The sequence below is a fragment of the Pan paniscus genome, chromosome 22 (genome assembly GCF_029289425.2).
Source record: "Pan paniscus chromosome 22, NHGRI_mPanPan1-v2.0_pri, whole genome shotgun sequence".
Lineage (NCBI taxonomy): Eukaryota > Metazoa > Chordata > Mammalia > Primates > Hominidae > Pan > Pan paniscus.
Genome location: NC_073271.2, coordinates 25098141 through 25118494, shown reverse-complemented (window position 1 = coordinate 25118494; position 20354 = coordinate 25098141). Strand labels below are relative to the sequence as shown.

General features: G+C 36.3%; 1 protein-coding gene across 4 annotated transcripts in view; it reads left to right on the top strand.

The window, feature by feature from the left end:
- Nucleotides 1–8981, top strand: part of LTN1 (listerin E3 ubiquitin protein ligase 1) — a 65111-nt gene extending 56130 nt beyond the window's left edge. For all 4 annotated transcript variants that reach the window (XM_034948302.3, XM_008965765.4, XM_034948304.3 and 1 more), the window contains 5 exons: nt 431–602; nt 1794–2014; nt 4458–4652; nt 5805–5972; nt 6604–8981. In XM_034948302.3, coding sequence (XP_034804193.3) covers nt 431–602; nt 1794–2014; nt 4458–4652; nt 5805–5972; nt 6604–6666 — 819 coding nt within the window. In that variant the 3' untranslated portion in view covers nt 6667–8981. The remainder of the gene's footprint in view (nt 1–430; nt 603–1793; nt 2015–4457; nt 4653–5804; nt 5973–6603) is intronic.
- Nucleotides 8982–20354: the final 11373 nt, after the last annotated feature.

Here is a 20354-nt window from a genome sequence, read left to right as displayed (position 1 = left end):
GAAAACAACTCTGAGAAGACCCCCATGACATTTTGGACCACTAGTTTGTGCTCTCTGTCGTAAAGGGATGTCGGAGTTTTTGATACAGGGTGAGGTCAGCCATAAAAATGGGATTAGTTTTAAGCAGGAATTTGAAAGGTTAAGGACAACGGTGTGGAAGGAATGTATGGAAGACTTGGGAGGAGAGTGAGGGAGTCATCTGTGGGAATGGTGAATAGATTTTCTTGTCTCAGACATTCTAAGCCAAGGTGAGTGCATTGTAATACAGGCAGACAATTTGAGAAAGATATTAGAAATGTGTTACAATAATGAGGGGATAGAATGTCTGCTAGTTTATGAGGAAAGGAAATCTGTTACACTTTGAGTTGTTCTTTTATACCAATTGTCTTGGTGTATTTGGTTTACTAACAAATTCTTTGCTCTCCACCAGCTTCGGGCTTTGTATTCCATGTATCTTCGGAAAACAAAGAGTTTGAATAAATTGCTCTATCACCTGTTCAGGCTTATGCCAGAAAATCCAACCTATGCAGAGACAGCAATTGAGGTCCCAAATAAGGACCCTAAAACATTCTTTACTGAGGAGCTCCAGCTGAGTATTAGAGGTCAGTAAGATATGTGTTTATGTTCTTTCTTGGACACTAGATTCAGACTAGGTTGAATTAAACTTTTCCCTGAGAATGTGGAGAATAACCCCAAAGGTGGGTCCTAGCTATGAGAATGTTGAAATTGACCATTTTCCATATTTCTCTAAATAGGATGAATAATTAGTTTTTACCCATAAGACTGTGAGGAATTTAATACATTTTTGAAGCTTAGTGTGGTGAGACTATTAACTTTTGACTCTGTAAACAAATATTTCTTACGTGATAACATTTTATAGGCATATAAATCAGGGGAAATAAAGTTGAATAACATTTCATTCTGGGAGCTCACATGTGAGCTGAGAGGACAGATATGCATGTATCTGGTTGTACTACAGTATTGGAAACAATTTACTAAGAATATGAGTTTTTTAAATGCCTTGGAGATCTGAGGATGGACTGCATCTTGTGAGTATTGAGTTGGGTATTCCAAGACTTCTGCACAGCAGTTCAGCAAGCTCTGGGGAAAGTAAAGGAGGCCAAACTCCTTTTCATAATTTATAACAGCAAGCATCTTTAATTTTTCCTTCTTTTTAAAATATGTGTATTCTATTTTATTTGTGGTCTTCATGTTAAATACAGAAATCTGTTTCTAGGTAGATTTTTCAGTGTCAATTGGGATTTTCACTTTTTTTTTTTTTTGAGACGGAGTCTCGCTCTGTCGTCCAGGCTGGAGTGCAGTGGCGTGATCTCGGCTCACTGCAAGCTCTGCCTTCCGGGTTCATGCCATTCTCCTGCCTCAGCCTCCCGAGTAGCTGGGACTACAGGCACCCGTCACCACGCCCACCTAATTTTTTGTATTTTTAGTAGAGACAGGGTTTCACCATTTTAGCCAGGATGGTCTTGATCTCCTGATCTCGTGACCCACCCACCTTGGCCTCCCAAAGTGCTGGGATTACAGGCGTGAGCCACCGCGCCCGGCGGGATTTTCACTTTAAAAAAAAATTCTTTTGCCATTCTTATGGTTCATTTTGAATGTGTGGAAAGATGCTCATACTCCAGAGTTCTGGTTTCTCTGGTATGTTTGTTTTTATGAGCTATAGCACTATTGTTGAGAAATTAAGGATCACTTTCTAAAGAAAATACTAATATTAGTCTGTTATTCTATATAAGAAATATATGTTACTAATCAATAATTTGTTTTTTCCTCAGAAACAACAACGCTTCCATACCACATTCCACACTTGGCTTGTTCAGTCTATCATATGACATTAAAAGACTTGCCTGCCATGGTTAGGTTGTGGTGGAATAGCAGTGAGAAGCGTGTTTTCAATATTGTGGATAGATTTACAAGCAAGTATGTCAGCAGTGTTCTTTCTTTTCAAGAAATATCTTCTGTACAAACAAGTACACAACTATTTAATGGCATGACGGTTAGTATTGTCTTGACTTTCTCTAGAAAAGTTGTTTTAATATTGGGTATGTCTGTCATTGTTATAACAGACTGTAGCTCTTAACTCAGAATTTATAGAAACTGGTGGCCAGGAGTCGTGGCTCATGCCTTAATCCCAACGCTTTGGGAGGCCAAGGTGGGAGGATCACTTGAGCCCAGGAGTTCAAGACCAGCCTATTTTATTTTCTAATTTGTGTGTCAAATCTCAACATTACTTCATGCGTGGATTGAAACAGTGGTATAATTTCATTCACACACTGTATTAGTCTATTCTCAGATTGCTATAAATGCCTGAAACTGGGTAATTTATAAAGAAAAGAGGTTTAGGCTGGGTGCAGTGGCTCATGCCTGTAATCCCAGCATTTTGGGAGGCCGAGGTGGGTGGATCACTTGAGGTCAGGAATTTGAAACCAGCCTGGGCAACATGGTGAAACCCCATCTCTACTAAAAAAATATAAAAATTAGCCATGCGTGGTGGCGGGCGCCAGTAATCCCAGCTACTCAGAAACTTACAATCGTGGCGGAAGGCAAATGGGAGTCAGCACTTCACATGGCCAGAGCAGGAGGGAGAGAGGCAGGGAGGTGTCACACAATTTTAAACAACCAGATCTCATGACAACTCACTCACTATCACGAGACTAGCACCCGCGGGAAATCCATCCCCATGATCCAATCACTTCCCACCAGGCCCCACTTCCAACATTTGGGATTACAATTCAGCATGAGATTTGAGCGGGGATACAGATCCAAACCATTTCACCCACCAAATAGTTTTTGAGCATTCATTAGTTCATTCAAAATCTGTACTGGAATACTTACTGATGCCAAGCACTGTGTCCCAGTCACCAAGGATATGAACAGTTTAGTAGGACCAGATTCTTGTCCTGTAATAACATACAGTCTAATAAAGGGAAAAGAGCGAGACTGATAATGATTTTTGCATTGGAAAGTAGCATATTAAGAGAAAGAGTGCCTTGTGATCTGAGTGGGAAAGATTCATCTGGCTGAGGGGATTAAGTGAGATTTTATGGAAGAAAATCACTTGGAGGTGGGCAGGATTTTGTTATGGGGAAAATGAAGGGAATGGCATTTACTATAAAGAAAATAGGCCGAGTGTGGTGGCTCACGCCTGTAATCCCAACACTTTGGGAGGCCGAGGCGGGCAGACCACCTGAGCTCGGGAGCTCAAGACCAGCCTGGCCAACATGGAGAAACCCCATCTCTACTAAAAATACAAAATTAGCCGGGTGTGGTGGCACGTGCCTGTAATCCCAGCTACTCGGGAGGCTGAGGTAGGAGAATCTTTTGAACCCGGGAGGCGGAGGTTGCGGTGAGCTGAGATCACGCCATTGCACTCCAGCCTGGGCAACAAGAGTGAAACTCCATCTCAAAAAAAAAAAAAAAAAAAAAGAGAGAGAGAGAGAATAGTATTGCAAAAGCAAAAAGCATAGAAGTGAGAATGTCATTCCAGTCGTTGCCCAGGAAATGATAAATAATGCAGTACTCCAACTCAAATAATGCATAGGAGTCCCAAGGGTGAATAGACTCAATGGTGAATTAGAGGTATGTTGGGAAGGGCCTCAAATAACAGTCTAAAGTGGTACAATTCAGCCACTGAACATTTTTCATTCAGGCAGTAGCATGATCAGAGTTAAAATCTTTGAAATTGCTCTGACCACAATCTGTAGCATGATCTGTTGGCAAACAGTTTGGATTCAAATGAATGGTTAGAGGAGACTATTGGGGTAGACATGAGCAAAGGACTAGGGCATGGGTGAGGCAGTAACAGTGGGAATATAAAAGTAGGGATGTGAGAGATTTTGTGCTAGTGATTTAGTTAATATCTAGGATGAGGTAGAAGCAGAAATTTAAAATGATACTATCATGATTTTTTAGCCTGGAAGTAGGAAATTCAGAAGATGAAGTTTGTAAAGGATAATAATGTGTGCGTTTTATGTTGAGTTTGCAATGTTGGTTTGAAAACCAAACAAATAACTATAAATGTTCTGGCAGTTGATGGTTGGCTCCAAAGCTCAGGAGGATAATATGGTAGAGGAAGAATTGTTAGATGTAGAAGTGACATTCGATACTCTGGGTGTGGAAGAGAAGCATAATAACCCATTCTGTCACTTATCTATTCAAGGTTTATTGAACTATTATGTGACAAGCCTAATATAATAAAACCTTTTTTATGAGCAATTAATTTCTTTTAAAACAAACTTTGAATATCACAAAATCACTGTAAAAATATACCAGGCAGGTATTTAAACGTATTTCTTAATTATCTCATGTCAGATAAGTGAATGTATTTACCTGCATTGTCCTTGAATGAACTCTTTAGCTTTTAATAGTCAACCTATCAAAATGTTTTCTGGTAGAAAGACAGAAATTTGGCAAACAAAATATCCTTTGTTGTATTGCAGGTTAAAGCTCGAGCTACTACTCGAGAGGTAATGGCTACTTATACTATTGAGGACATAGTTATTGAACTTATAATACAACTGCCTTCAAATTATCCACTGGGTTCAATAACAGTAGAAAGTGGGAAAAGAGTAGGAGTAGCTGTTCAGCAGTGGCGGAACTGGATGCTGCAGTTAAGCACTTACCTCACCCATCAGGTAAGTTTCTGTTTACACATTTGGCTTTACAAACTTGGAAAAGATGATCTATTTAAAAGGGCATTTAAACATAAAATATATCTTTTCTGCTTAAGATAAAAGTAGATATTAAACTTCCTTGGATAAATACAGAGATATGCCTAAATGGATTAAACCTGCCTTTCTGTTTTAATTGTTAAGGTTCTGTAATTTATTTTCTGGTGTTTGAGAGGGATTGACTTTATTTCATTAACACTGTAGAAGGTGTATTAACGAAATTGTTTCGGGGAGGATCTTTTGAAAGATACTGGACAGATGAATGCCTTCTGAGCTACTTTCACTTTTATTCTTACATTTCAACTCCTCTTTGGTTAGAGAAGTCCCAGGACTCTCGAAGACCTTTGACCTCTAAACACATTTTAAATCTTCAGTTCTGTGTGCACATTGTGTATCTCAGGCATTCTACAATAAAGAAAAACTTTTTTTTTTTTTTTTAAGAGTTTTTGCTCTTGTTGCCCAGGCTGAAGTGCAATGGCATGATCTCAGCTCACTGCAACCTCTGCCTCCCAGTTCAAGCGATTCTGCTGCCTCAGCTTCCAGAGTAGCTGGGATTACAGGCATCCGCCACCACACCTGGCTAATTGTTTGTATTTTTAGTAGAGATGGGGTTTCACTATGTTGGCCATGGTGGTCAACGAACTCCTGACCTCAAGTGATCTACCCACCTTAGCCTCCCAAAGTGCTGGGATTACAGGCTTGAGCTACCGCTCCTGGCCAAGAAAAACTATTTTAAAACAAATATGCTCACCAATATTGTAGAGCTGGAACAAATCATTTGAGATAATTTCATCATTTTCAGTTAAACATTAGAACTAACCTAAATAATTTAATTATTAAGAGAGTTTTATCAAGCAACAAGCTTAGACTATAACACTTTAAGTATTGGTCCAGAAGCCTTTAAAGTATGTCTTTAATGGAGAAAAATTACATCTGGTTCCAAAAACTTGGGAGGTTATTTTAAAAACCAACATTCATAAGTTGGGAGACATGAACATAGCCAAGCAGATTCTCTTCTTTCAGAATTGTAATTCAACTTTAAAATTTGTGAAATTGAATAAAAATAAAATTGGTGGTTATCAGTGTGTAGTGACTTATTTTTCTGCTTGTTAACAGAATGGAAGTATTATGGAAGGCTTAGCTTTGTGGAAAAATAACGTAGACAAACGTTTTGAGGGTGTTGAAGATTGCATGATCTGTTTCTCAGTCATTCACGGTTTCAACTATTCCCTTCCCAAAAAAGCCTGTAGAACATGCAAGAAAAAATTCCATTCAGCCTGCTTGGTAAGTCTAAAGAGAAATTAACTTACTTATATTTTATGTATTTTATACACATACACACACACACACACACATACATACACAATGTCTAACTTTGGAAGAGAAAATGTGTGTTAAACTTAATTGTAGCTAATGGGAGATATATTAAAAAGTGATTTTTTAAAAATCTGCCAAAGATAATTAGCAGTTTACTGAGACTGGTAGAATCAAGGCCCTCTAATAAATGGGTGTTTCCAGTGACCTTTTACCACTCAAGAAGTAGAAGGTCTTCTGAGATCTAGACCATGAAGGAGAGTACAGGAGTTGGTACTGGAAGCCATCTGGCATCAGAGCCCTGTGCTCTTTTTAAACATACTGAAAAAGAAGTTGCCATTTGTTCATTTGTTTCACAGGAGATTTCTTATATCTTAGTGATTGTGTGCATGAGCCTAAGTAGGAAGAACTTAGTGTAGCCATCGGAAGTAATACTCAATTTGTGTTAATTTTGGAGATAACAGAAAGAGCAAAAATTTTAGTATTCTTCCCTTTTCACTTTATCATTTGAAGGTTACTATAGATGTATGTGTACTTTATGATGTATGTTAGAGGAGAACTTTAAAAGTTCTTTTAGTATTTAAAACCTTTTCTTTTTCAGTACAAATGGTTTACATCTAGCAACAAATCCACTTGTCCACTGTGTCGTGAGACGTTTTTCTGAGATTTTTTTCACTGGAAGGGATCCCTGAAGTACATCAAACAAAGGCACTGGATTTGGATCCGTCTGAAGGTGTGGATGTGGGGAAGCCAGTGAGCATTGCTTTTAAATAGGACCTTCTCTGGAAAATTATTTTGGTTAATGTAATAATCCTAAAATCAGGTTTACTTAACTTTAGATTGCTTTGTAAATGTTTGGAAACTTTCTTTTACAAAAGAATATTACATATTTGAGAGAAAATATTTCTATTAATGGTTTAATCTCTTTGTATATTTAAAAATAAATATGAAAAACCCCTAAATTACAGAATTGGAATTTGTGAAAAGATTGCACAACTATATTATTGATAAACTCATTCCGTTTGTTGATCTGTGTTTTAGAATAGTCCAAGTGAAGCAAAACAAACTGAGAGAGCTGATTTACATCTATAGATATTTTAAGCCTTATTTATTAGTTATGACAATAAATTAGTATTCTGATATTTGTAGATTATTTTAATGATAAAAATGACACTAAGCTATTAATACGGCTTGTCTTAAGATATCTGGAGGCATGCTCTGAAATCCTATATAAAAGAGTTTAAACTGAACTTTAAGGTGCCTCCATTTATCAAGGGTTATGAAACTCAGAAAATTAAATTCTTGATGCTGACCTTTTTGCTTGTGGGAGAATTATTTCTATATATTAGTGAAATTTGAATTGTAAACTTGTCAGTGAATTTATTACTCTGAGCGAGTCTCTAGAGGGTGAGAATTTGAGAGAAATAGTAATTTGATTATTTCATTCATGAAGTGGAGTGGTAGTTATCCTTCTATTGAGAGGGAAGAAATAAATGAGTATTACTGAAACTTAAAGATCAGTGGAAAAAAAAAACATTTAAAAATGTTGTAGGAGACTTTCAATTTTGGAAGCAAACTTAGCTATTCTTACCAGCCAAAGTTATACTAAATAAGAGACTTGGGGGAGCAAATGTTTTTCAGCCTTCAGAAATGAAAGTTAAGGATTTTAGCACTAGGTAAAATTCAGTATAATAGGCTGAAGTGGAGTAAGTGAAAACCTGCCTTTTGCCACTCTTAAAAATTGTGCCCAAAATATAAAAGTGTGGAACTTTAGAACTTGGAATAATTTTATTGCAGTCTTCCATTACATGGAAATAGCATATCTAATATCTAGGTTACTTGAGAGACCAGCTAATCATCTCTGTTGCACATGTTTAATTGGCAAAAAGCAATTCATGATAAATAAAATTACTGCTTTCCATCTACTGGGTAAAATGACTATTGAAATAGTATGAATGTGGTCAGAGGATTATAGTTGAGAGTGAAGTACTATGTGTGAGTTATAGATCTCTCGAATTATATTTATAGATGCAGTGTCCTGCCCAGTTTTGTTTGCCTCCTACATTTTACTGTAAAATATTTATTGTCTTCTAGCCTTGAGCCTCTGAGGGTCAGTAAGTGAAGTACAGATAGCAAAATTTTACTACCTCGTTAACGCTTTTCTTAAAATATTCTCTATCTTTCTATGTCTCTCTCTGACATAGTAATCCCAAAGGATTGTGTTACTCCCCGTGAAAGTTATTACTTTTCCTTTAAAAATGGTTTTATAATAAGACTGTTTAAAGCCTTTCCAGTATTGGTACATCTTGGCTTCTGGCCCAAACCCCAAGCAGAAAAGAAAATGGAATAATGGAGCATTGTTTTTCCACATTAGTATTAGGGCATCAGATTCTTGGTGAAACACTATAATTAAGTAGTTATAATTAAATAACTGTTCTTCGTACTTAGGACTCTTAATACATTTCTTTAAGACTTGTAAGTATAATTGTAAAGCTTGCTAACTGTTTATATACTACAGAAAAAGCTTTACAAGATAAGACTGAAATTCAGAATACCACATTAAAGTTTTATCTGTACAGCGTTGACAACTCTAACAAAAAGGATTACAGCCCTTAAAATTTTAGCTTAAGGACATTTTAAAATTGCATGAGATTAGCAAAATTATTAATTTAAAACCCCAAAGTAAATTGCAAATTTTAAAATTTATTTTTGACTCTTTTATCACATGCTCCAATATATGTACATAAGTTTCTGTGGCTTAAATAATATGTTGTTATTTGATACATTTTTGTGGTGCAAGTAATTAATGTTATTATTTGATTGTTATACCATATGTGCCCATTAAAATTCTTTTTAATTAAAAATATTTCAAATATGCAGAAAAATAATAATATAAATGCCCTTGTACCCTTCACATACTATTTTGCCATATTTGCTTCTGATTTTTAAATAAATAAAATGTTACTCTTTTGTACTTCTCCCTGGCGCCATTCTCCTCCTTCTTTCCCTAGAGCTAACGTACTAATTCTGAAGTTGGTGTGACTCCTTCCTGTTTAAGATTTTATACTTTACCATGTGTTTTTATCCAGAAACAATGTATAATAGTTAACAAAAATTATGTTAATGATGTTTTATGTATGTAATCTTTTGTAACCTGATTTTCCACTTAACATAATGCTGTTTAGTGTCATATCAGTTTACTTACCAGTTCCCTTACTAAAGATTGTTTAAATTGTTATTTTTTTGCCATTTTGAACAGTGCTGCAAGTGTACATTCTTGATCATGTCACCTCATGCAGATGTGCTAGATATTCTGGACATATGTCTAAAAATGGAATTTCAGCCCGGCACGGTGGCTCACGCCTGTAATCCCAGCACTTTAGGAGGCCGAGGTGGGAGGATCACCTGAGGTCAGGAGTTCGAGACCAGCCTGGCCAACATGGTGAAACCCCGTCTCTACTAGAAGTAAAAAAAAAATTAGCCAGGCATGGTGGTGTGCACCTGTAATCCCAGCTACTTAGGGAGGTTGAGGCAGGAGAATTGCTTGAACCCGGGAAGTGGAGGTTGCAGTGATCCCAGATCGTGGCACTGCACTGCAGCTTGGGCAACAGAGCAATCAAGACTCAGTCTGAAAAAAAAATATATATATATATATATATATATATATATAAAATAAATAAAAATGGAGTTTCAGGTAGTAGGATGTGTATACTCTGTCACTTTAGATGTTTTCAAATTGCCCTCCAAAGTGATATGCAAGTTTGCTCTCCCAACTGCAGTTTAAGAGAATTCTGGTTTTCCTATCTTGTCACCAACACTTAGTCTTATCAGAATTTTTAAGTTCTGCAGTCTGAAAGCTATGAGATAGTAGCTCTTTGTTTTAACTTATATTTCCTTAAGAAGCCTAGCTTCATTTCATATATTGGTCATTATTTGACAGATTTTTGTCCATAATCTATACCTATTTTTCTCCTGGGTTACTTGTATTCTTACTGATCATAATGCTTTAGCTCATAGGACTTCTAATATGTGGCTTGTCTTTAACATTTTCTGTGACTATCTTTAATCTCACAGAATTTTTCGGTTAAATTTAATCAGACCTTTTTTTTTTCTTTTATGATTGAGTCTTTTTTATGTTAGGTTTTAAAATTTTATTTAACTGAGGTTTAAAAAATTCCGTTATATTTTGTTAAAAGTTTTAAATTTCAAATTGTGCCTAATTTACCTGGCATTAATTTTTTTTTTTTTAATTTTACTTTAAGTTCTGGGATACATGTGCAGATGTGCAGGTTCGTTACATAGGCATACATGTGCCATGGTGGTTTGCTGCACCTGTCTATCCGTCATCTAGGTTTTAAGCCCCACGTGCATTAGGTATTTGTCCTAATGCTGTCCCTCCCCTTGCCCCCCACCCCCAACAGGCCCCAATGTGTGATGTTCCCCTCCCTGTGTCCATGTCTTCTCATTGTTCAACTCCCACTTATGAGTGGGAACATGCGGTGGTCTTTCTGTTCCTGTGTTAGTTTGCTGAGAATGGTGGCTTCCAGCTTCATCCACGTCTGCAAAGGACACGAACTCATTCTTTTTTATGGCTGCATTGTATTCCATGGTGTATATGTACCACATTTTCTTTATACAGTCTATCATTGATGGGCATTAGGGTTGGTTCCAAGTCTTTGCTATTGTAAATAGTGCTGCAGTAAACATACATGTGCATGTGTCTTTATAGTAGAATGATTTATAATCCTGTGGCTATATACCAAGTAATGGGATTGCTGGGTCAAATGGTATTTTGGGTTCTACATCCTTGAGGAATCGCCACACTATTTTCCACAGTGATTGAGCTAATTTACATTCCCACCAACAGTGTAAAAGCGTTCCTATTTCTCCACAGCCTTGCTAGCCTCTATTGTTTCTTGACTTTTTAATAATCGCCATTGGACTGGCATGAGATGGTATCTCATTGTGGTTTTGATTTGCATTTCTCTAATGATCAGTGATGTTGAGCTTTTTTTCAAATGTTTTTGGCCACATAAATGTCTTCTTTTGAGAAGTGTCTGTTCATATCCTTTGCCCACTTTTTGATGGGATTGTTTTTTCTTGTAAATTTAAGTTCCTTGTAGATTCTAGATACTAGAGCTTTATCAGATGGGTAGATTGCAAAAATTTTCTTCCATTCTGTAGGTTGCCTGTTAACTCTGATGACAGTTTCTTTTGCGTGCAGAAGCTCTTTGATTTAACTAGATCCCGTTTGTCAATTTTGGCTTTTGTTGCAGTTGCTTTTGGTGTTTTCGTCATGAAGTCTTTATGCATGCCTATGTCCTGAATGGTATTCCTTGGTTTTCTTCTAGGGTTTTTATGGTTTTGGGTTTTACATTTAAATCTTTAATCTATCTTGAGTTAATTTTTGTATAAGGTGTAAGGAAGGGATCCAGTTTCAGTTTTCTGCATATGGCTAGCCAATTCTCCCAGCATTATTTATTAAATAGGGAATCCTTTCCCCGTTGCTTGTCTTTGTTCTGTTTGTCAAAGATCAGATGGTTATAGATGTGTGGTGTTATTTCTGAGGTCTCTGTTCTGTTCCATTGAAGACCACAATTTTCTAAAGTATGCCTTTAAGATGTACAATCATTTCTATCCAGTGTGATAATTTTTCTTCTTAATTGTAACATTTAATTCATTTATATAATGTAATTACTAAGATAGTTTATAATTCATTTTCTAAGTTTTCCATCTGTTTTGTATTCCATTTCTCTTTTTTATTTCTATTTTCCCCTCCTATTAGTTTCTTTTCTTTCACATCATAGAATATATTATTTAAGGTTATACTAGAGATTCCAACATTAATACCTGACTTATCAACATCTCCTATAAATTCTTTTTGTCACTTCCTGGAAAATTCAAAGTACACACCCTTCATCGCAGCACTTTGGGAGACCAAGGCAGGAGGATCACTTGAGCTCAAGAGTTCAAGACCAGGTTGCACAATGTGGCGAAACCCCATCTCTACAAAAGAAAATACAAAAATTAGCCAGGCATGGTGGTGTGCACCTGTAGTCCCAGCTACTTGGGAGGCTGAGATGAGAGGATTGCTTGAGTCTGGGAGGTCAAGGCTGCAGTAAGATGAGATCATGCCACTGCACTCCAGCCTGGGTGACAGTGGGAGACCCTGTCTCAAAAACAAAAAATTCAGGGACCTTAGAATAACTTCAGTACTATTATTATTATTATTATTATTATTATTATTATCATATTTTGTGATCAAGTCTCACTCTGTCACCTAGGCTGGAGTGCAGTGGGGTGAACTAGGCTCACTGCAACCTCTACTTCCTAGGTTCAAGTGATTCTCTTGCCTCAGCCTCCCAAGTAGCTGGGATTACAGGCGTGTGCTAACATGCCCGGCTAAATTTTGTATTTTTAGTAGAGACAGGGTTTCGCGATGTTGGCCAGGCTGGTCTCAAACTCCTGACCTCAAGTGATCCTCCTGCCTTGGCCTCCGAAAGTTCTGGGATTACAGGCATGAATCACGATGCCCGCTCCAGTACTATTATTTTTTATACTGTTGTTTAAACACCACAGGACATTATTATTGTTTTATGAATCTATATATTCATTTATATTTTTCTTCACATTTACCCCTTTGTATATTTCTTCATTCCATTTTGCATCTGGTAATTCTTTCATCATCTTGGCAGTATTACTTTTTCTTTTGGAGTTCTACTGTTTCTGTTGCAAAGTCATCTGTGAATCTTATTCCTTTTAAGAAAATGTGTACCCTACCCCACTCTACCCCCAGCTGCTTTTATTTTCCCTTAGTTTTGGGTTTTAAACAGTTTTACTATGATGTCTCTAGGTGAATCTGTGATTTGATGTCTTTCATTATTTTTGGAAAATTCTCAGGCATAATCTCTTCTTCTATCACTTTTGCCCCAATTGTCTCTTTCCTCGCCTACTCAGGGCTTTTCACCATTAGCCATACGTGTGTTAGATTCTTTTCTGTTTTGTTGTTTTATTCGTTTTTTCTCTTCATGCTCATTCTGGATTTTTATTGACCTATTTCGTAATTCACTGAACTTGTCTTCAGCTATGTCTAAGCTGTCATTTAACTCATTTACTGCGTTCTTAATTTCAGTTCTATTATTTTTAATTTCTACAAGTTCCATTTAATTATTTTTACTGATTTGGACCCTCTGCTGAAATTCATCATCTTATATATTTTCTAGAGCATATTAATTACAGTTACTTACAAGTAATTTGGAAGCCCATGCTTGATAATTCTTAATACAGTTTCCACTTTTCTATTTTCAGTCATTTGGTCTTATCTTTTAGCATGGTCAATAATTTTTGTCTGAATGCCTGACATGTGAATGAAAAATTATTGAGTTGATGACATTAACTCTTGATACTATCTTTTTTTCACAGACAGTTTTCTTTTTGCTTCTAGCAAACAGTTTGGATAAGAGCAGATCAGTGTGGCAATTAGCTGATGAAACAGCTGAGCTTTAGTCCTTTTGAGGGTTGGTATATTTACTTTTCATTCAAGGTTCTTTCACCTTGATTGATGCTGAACTTGTTTTTGTATTCCCAGACGTGTAAGACAGCCTAAAATTCTGCTCACTTTTTCAACCTCTGGGCCTCTGTTTTCTGCTCATTATTTCCCACTATTTAGCTTCTTAGCCTTAGGCTACTGCTTATGAATTGGCAGTTGCCTCAAGGGGAAAACAGGTGCTAAATGTCATTCTCACCTTTGCACTTCCCTTTTGGACATGGTCTTGACCCTTCAATTTCTTACGTCCTTGGTGGCTCTCTTGTTTAAGCGGATATCCTCATCTATGTTTCTGTATCTGTAAGTGTATCTAATTTTTGAGTAGAGTCACTGGCCTGACAAAAGTATATTCTAGCCAAAATAAGAGAAGTCCCCACAATTTGTTTAATGACAAAAGCTCCACTAGAGAGAAGCAGTTACCTAGATAAGTCTTAGAATGTCAATTCCATTCTTTCTCTTTGCTTTTTATGGATAATGTATAACCTTTATAGCAATCATATATGCACATACAATGTTTTGGTATCCCTGCTTGAGCACTTTTGGAAAACCTTTACCATCTGTGCCTTAAATCCATGTAGAGCTTGTGAACACAAAATATGTGAGACAGGTCTCAGTCAATTTAGGAAGTTTATTTTGCCAAAGTTAAGGATGTGCCCATGGCACAGCTTCAGGAAGTCCTGAGACACATGCCCAAGGTGTTTGGGGGTACAGTTTGCTTTTATACATTTTAGGGAGAAATGAGACAGCTATATGTAAGATGTACATTAGTTCAGTCCGGTAAGGCAGGACAACTCGAAGTGGCCCCGTTAGAAGTAGGTAAGACGCAAAAGGTTGCATTCTTTTAAGTCGTAGATCAGCCTTCCACTGAATACACAATTTAGTCTGGTTCAGTGGATCTGCATTTTCACAGAAACAATACGAGAGAGGAAGCAATCAGATATGCATTTGTTTCAGGTGAGCCTCAGACGGATGACTTTGAATAGAAGGGGAGGCAGGTTTGCCCTAAGCAGCTCCCAGCTTGACTCTTCCCATTAGCTTAGTGATTTTGGGGTCCCTAGGTTTATTTTACTTTCACAAGCTTTTATATGCAGTCACCAACTCAAGCTTAGCTACACAGAGGCTGGGATGTGAAAGCACTGGTTAAGTCAGCTGTGGATCGCACATGCCCTTTCTATCTGATCTCTTCGGATACCATCTGGCTTGGTTCAGAAACTTTCACTGTATACTTTAGTTTGAATTTAACTTTTTTTTTTTTAACCTTGGATACTTTGGCAGACTTTATGACTATTTTAATTCACAAAAGAGACTCACCTTAAGAGACATTATAATACTCAAATTTATTGCAGAGTAAGAAAACATAAACAAGTCAATCCGTGGGCTAAAGTTTTTCTTTGGCCAAATCCTCACCATTGTCTTTATTGTTAAGACTAGGACACCCTTTAAAAGGGCTTCCTGACTAAGTAACGATTGCCTTTCACTTCACTGTACACCCCTCCACTCTCCAGATAAGTTCGTCAGTTTAACTTCATCCAATATGCACAAGTGAATGCACCTTAATTAATTAGCAGAAATACTAATTGATATACATTTATTCTTAAATCCTAGATGCAGTATGTACCCTTATATCTAAAACAGGGGTTAACACAATAGTGCACACCAAGACATTTCAAGAGGTACTTGTGCAATGAGAATTTTAATCCATTTTCATTTCCTCCACTTCCTCGATACTCTTTCCAAAATTTGATCTTCCCATTTATATACCTGTCTCAGACTGGTTCTCTTTTCCCACCTGCCCCTTTCACATATGTCCTTTTTTAAAAGAAAGGCATAATTTTCATCCATCTTTCTCAGTTTCACCATTGTCAAGGTGGGAAAAGCAAAACAAAACAAAAAACCCTTCCAGTCTATACAGGTCATTTGAAAATGTGTTGAGAAAGAGACTCCAATAATGGCTAACCCTTTTTTGCAACTCACTGGTTTTCAGTTATTTGCTTTCAATAAAATTAAAAGCCTAGGCAGGCTGTCAGCCATTAAATCATTAAAATTTATTTCATTTTTGACGTATTACTAAAAAAATTGATGGATGCAGTGGCACTGAGTGACAAAGAATTATTACAAATCTCCATTCTCTGGATAAAGAAAATGTACTACACAGTGGAGTGCTATTCAGCCATAAAAAAGAATGAGATTCTGTCATTTGCAAGAACATGGATGGAACTGGATGTTATTATGCTAAGTGAATTAAGCCAGGCATAGGAAGGCAAACATTGCATGTTCTCACTTACTTGTGGGATCTAAAAATCAAAACAATTGAACTCATGGACATAGGGAGTAGAAGGATGGTTACCAGAGACTGAGAAGGGTAATGACACGGGGCGGGGTGGGGGTTGGAGGTGGGGATGATTAATAGGTACAAAAAAAATAGAATGAATAATACCTAGTATTTGATAGCACAACAAGGTGACTATAGTCAATAATAATTTAATTTACAAGTTAAAATAACTAGAGGAATATAATTGTATTGTTTGTAACACAAAGGATAAATGCTTGTGGGGATGGATACCCCATTTTACATGATGTGATTATTACACATTGCTTGCCTGTATCAAAAATCTCATGTACCCCATAAATATATACACCCATGTACCCATGAAAATTAAAAGTTAAAACAAAAACAGAACAAAACTACATTCTCATCTATTTGTTTTACATTAAAAATGATCTCATCTATAGATAGGAAAAATGGGAATGTAATTTATGTTGACTGCTATGTCACGCTAGTTATAAATCATATATACCCACAGAAAGATGAACTAAAAAAAACACTACAAATTGGTCTTGATTCTCAGATGAATTTCCAGTAAGATTTTTAATGTTTTATGTGTAATACTTGTGTGTAAAAATATTCATGTTTGTGATATTATCTACTGCATTCTAATAGTTACTGTAATAATTTAGAAAAAAGTTATTTTTAATACTTATAGCCTTTTAGTTATAGGAAATTTTTTAAATTTCAATTTATATTCGTTTCAGAGAAGTACCTTAGGAGATAAATATTTTAAGCAGTAAAATATACTATAATTCTGTGAGGAAAGCAAAATATAAACAAAGATCCAGTGAATGATGTTTAATGTCTCACTATTGAAGAGCTTGTTTATGTATTATGTTGATAATGGTGGGAATCAAATTGCTATGGTACTTAGATTCTATTAGATACATTTAAAAGAATGACATAAAAGTTTTTATTTTTGAAAATGTAAATATTTACAGTATGCCACTGGAAATTATCTTATTTGCACTTACTTAAATTTATGATGATAAATGTTAGTTATCAGCTTAAAAATACATGAAAGTGTACATTCTTAAATTTTATTTAGAGGTATGTAGGTGATAAAGTTTGAAGATACTCTTCTGGCAAATATGGTAAGTGAAAGTTTAGCAGGTTCCCAGACCAGAGTTAAACACACCAGCAGATCTTTATTGACTATCTTATAGAAATTTAAAAATATCTCTCAACTTTAGATTTGGTGTTAGGGAATCTATCATGAATAGAATCTCACACTGTCTTGCAGGTGAGCCAACCAAGTCCTAATGCTAGAAATGTTGAAAAAACTGCCTTACTCCTTGGGTGAGATCTTCCAGAGACTCTGTTGCTAGGAATCTAGCCACTGCTGGAAAAAAGGGAGAAATGAAATAGAAATTGTATGTAATCAAAGCCTAATTCTTCCCTAGTAATAGAACTGACAGCTTTTACAAAGTGAAAAGATTACATTTTCTATCACAGAAAGAATGTATTATTAAAAGTGATTTTGTAGCTGTTTGTCACAAGATTATAATTAAGTAGTTACATTTTTGGAAAGCACTTCCCTTCATTTAACATCCCCTTATCCCAATACACACTCCCTCTCATGCCTGCATAACATGAGCTTTGTCATAGTCTGCTTGACAGTAGTTTTGAAGACAGTGCCTATAAATTTCACATCTTATTTTGTTTTCTTGTCTTGGCTGGGAAGACTTCTTAGTAAGCAGTTACCTTTGTCTTTTGATTGACTTTAAAATGGAATATTTTAAGTCATTAAATGTGATGTACCCCAGCTTTGAGCTACTTCCAATATATTAGGTTAGGAAGTTTCTATTTGCTTATATTTTTAAGTCCTCAGTGGATGAAGAGTTTTATAAAATGCTTTTCCTACTTCTATTAAGATGACAAGTGTTTCCCCCCTCCCCTCCTGTCTATTACGGTGGATTACATAATTTTGAACCATCCTTGCATTCTGGGATAAACTCAAATTGGTCATGATCAGTAGTATTACTAATAATATACTTGTAGATTTAAAATATTTTATTTTTCAAATTTTGAATCTTCATTTACAAATAAACTATAATTTTTCTTGTTCTGTATATTCATAAGTGAGATTAATTTTCAATTATATTCATAATTTTTTGTTTTTTGTCATTTTGTTTTCATTTTTTGAAATAAATGTCTACATGTACTTCATGTGGTTATTGTTTTCTCCCTTCCATACTCTATTCCATGGAAATGAACCACTAAGTCTATCTCACACTCAGGTGCTAGAGAAGTAGACTTCACTTTTTGGACAGAGAGGTGTCAAAGAATGTATGGACATGCTTAAAATCCCCACAATGCAGGTAATGCATGTATAGATTATATGCTAAATATGGTGTTCTTTCTAAATTAAGAAAGTTATGATGCCAAAATGAATTTGAAATTGATTGCGATGTCTATATAATTTATGATTTTATCCAAAGTCTGATACTTTGTCAGTCAAAATAACTTTGTCGTTATCAATTTACACGCAGATATTTCATACTAATGGAGCTATAGAACACTTAAAACAAGCTGCACTCTAGCCTGGACAACAAGGTGAGACTCTGTTAAAAAAAAAAAATTCTGGTCGGGTGTGGTGGCATGTGCCTGTAGTTCCAGCTACCCAGGAGGCTAAGGCAGGAGGACAACTTGAGACCAGGAGATCAAGGCTATAGTGTGCTATAATAGTGCCTGTGAATAGCCACTGCACTCCAACCTGGGCAATACAGCAAGATTCCATCTCTTAAAAAAAAAAGACATCTGACCACATTGATCCTGAAGTCCACTGGTCATGCCTTTTTTCGGGTGGCTGACAATATAGCTCTCCTTTTCAGGGCAGGGGGTTGGGGGCTGTCTGTCTCCTTTACAGCACAGCTTTAGTTGTCTTTTTTCTTCCTTCATTCATCTGCATTTGGGTTTATACCTCTTGCCATCAGGAGTGTCCAGTAGCTTTGGTACCACCACAGATAATATGGTGTCAGAATAGGTAGAAAAGAAGCACCCCTTCCTCAGTCATCAATGGACAAGGACAGCACCCTTTTTGGGGACCCTTGAATCACTGTGACCGGGTTCATTGCCATCACTGGGTGACATGCAGATGATACTTTTAGCTTGAGAAGTGGTAACATCAATGAACTGGCACATGCTCAATATGAAGGCGGAAAATAAAAAATATATAAGAGAAGGAATGGGCCTGTGATATAAGCTAAAATTATAGCTTGCATTTTAAGTTCTCACTAAATTACCTCTTTAACCATGAGGTGATCTCTAAGTTCTCTTCTAGTTTTACAATTTCTCTTTATTTTAGGCCAGGCGCGATAGTTCATGCCTGTAATCCCTACTTTGGTAGGCCTAGGTGGGGGGATCACTTGAGGTCAGGAGTGCAAGACCAGCCTGACCAACATAGTGAAACCCCATCTCTACTAAAAATACAAAGAAAAAAAGCCCTGCATGGTGGCACAGCCCTATAATTCCAGCTACTCGTGTGGCTAAGGCAGGAGAATCATTTGAACTCAGAGGTTGCAGTGAGCCGAGTTCACGCCACTGCACTCCATCCAGCCCGGGTGACAGAGTGAGACGACTCCATGTCAAAAAACAAAACAAAAACAAAAACTTCCTCTATTTTATTCCAGCTCTAAAGTTCTGGTATTTCTGTATCAAATATTGCTTTATAAATCAAACTATAAAGTCTTTGGAAACCATAGCTGTGCCTCAGACATGCCTTCACCTCCCATAGAATCCATGTTTCTATACACAGAAGGGTTTGTCATACACACTGATTGATCGCTCAGTATTTTAGTCTCTGGATTTCTCCATATTCACTTAATTATTTCAATAACTGACATTACCCACAACCAACCAAAGGTGATACTTCTGGCAAATGGAAGCATGAGAGTGCTATTTCTTACTGACATTCATTTACCTTTTACATATAAACCATTCATTTATCCTCTTCATTTGTTCAGCACTGGCAGTTCCATCTATTTTACATGACTTTTTGCAGTTATTATACCTATTCAAAATTATTCCTGGCATATGTTGCTTAATGATGGAGATATGTTCTGAGAAATGTGACATTAGACCATTTTGTCATTGTGCAAATATCAGAGTATACTTAACACAAACATTGATGGTATATGTATACATATATATTTAATTTATACATATTTTTCATATGGAAAACCAAATGTCTCAGAACCTTAACTGAATTATCAGTCATTTCCCCTACTTAATCTGCAGTGCCAATATCAAGTGTTACATATCAGGTTTCTGTTTATGTTCTGTTATAATCTTATGGGACCACTGTCTTAAATGTGGTCATTGTTGGCTGAAACATCATTATTCGGCACATGACTGTACTTGGGTTAAATAATTGTTTTGGCTACAAGACTTGGCACAGAGGAATTTCTGGGGGATAATAATCAACTGCAAGAAACTGGTTACCCAAAACAAGCTGGTCATTAATTTTGTTGAAATG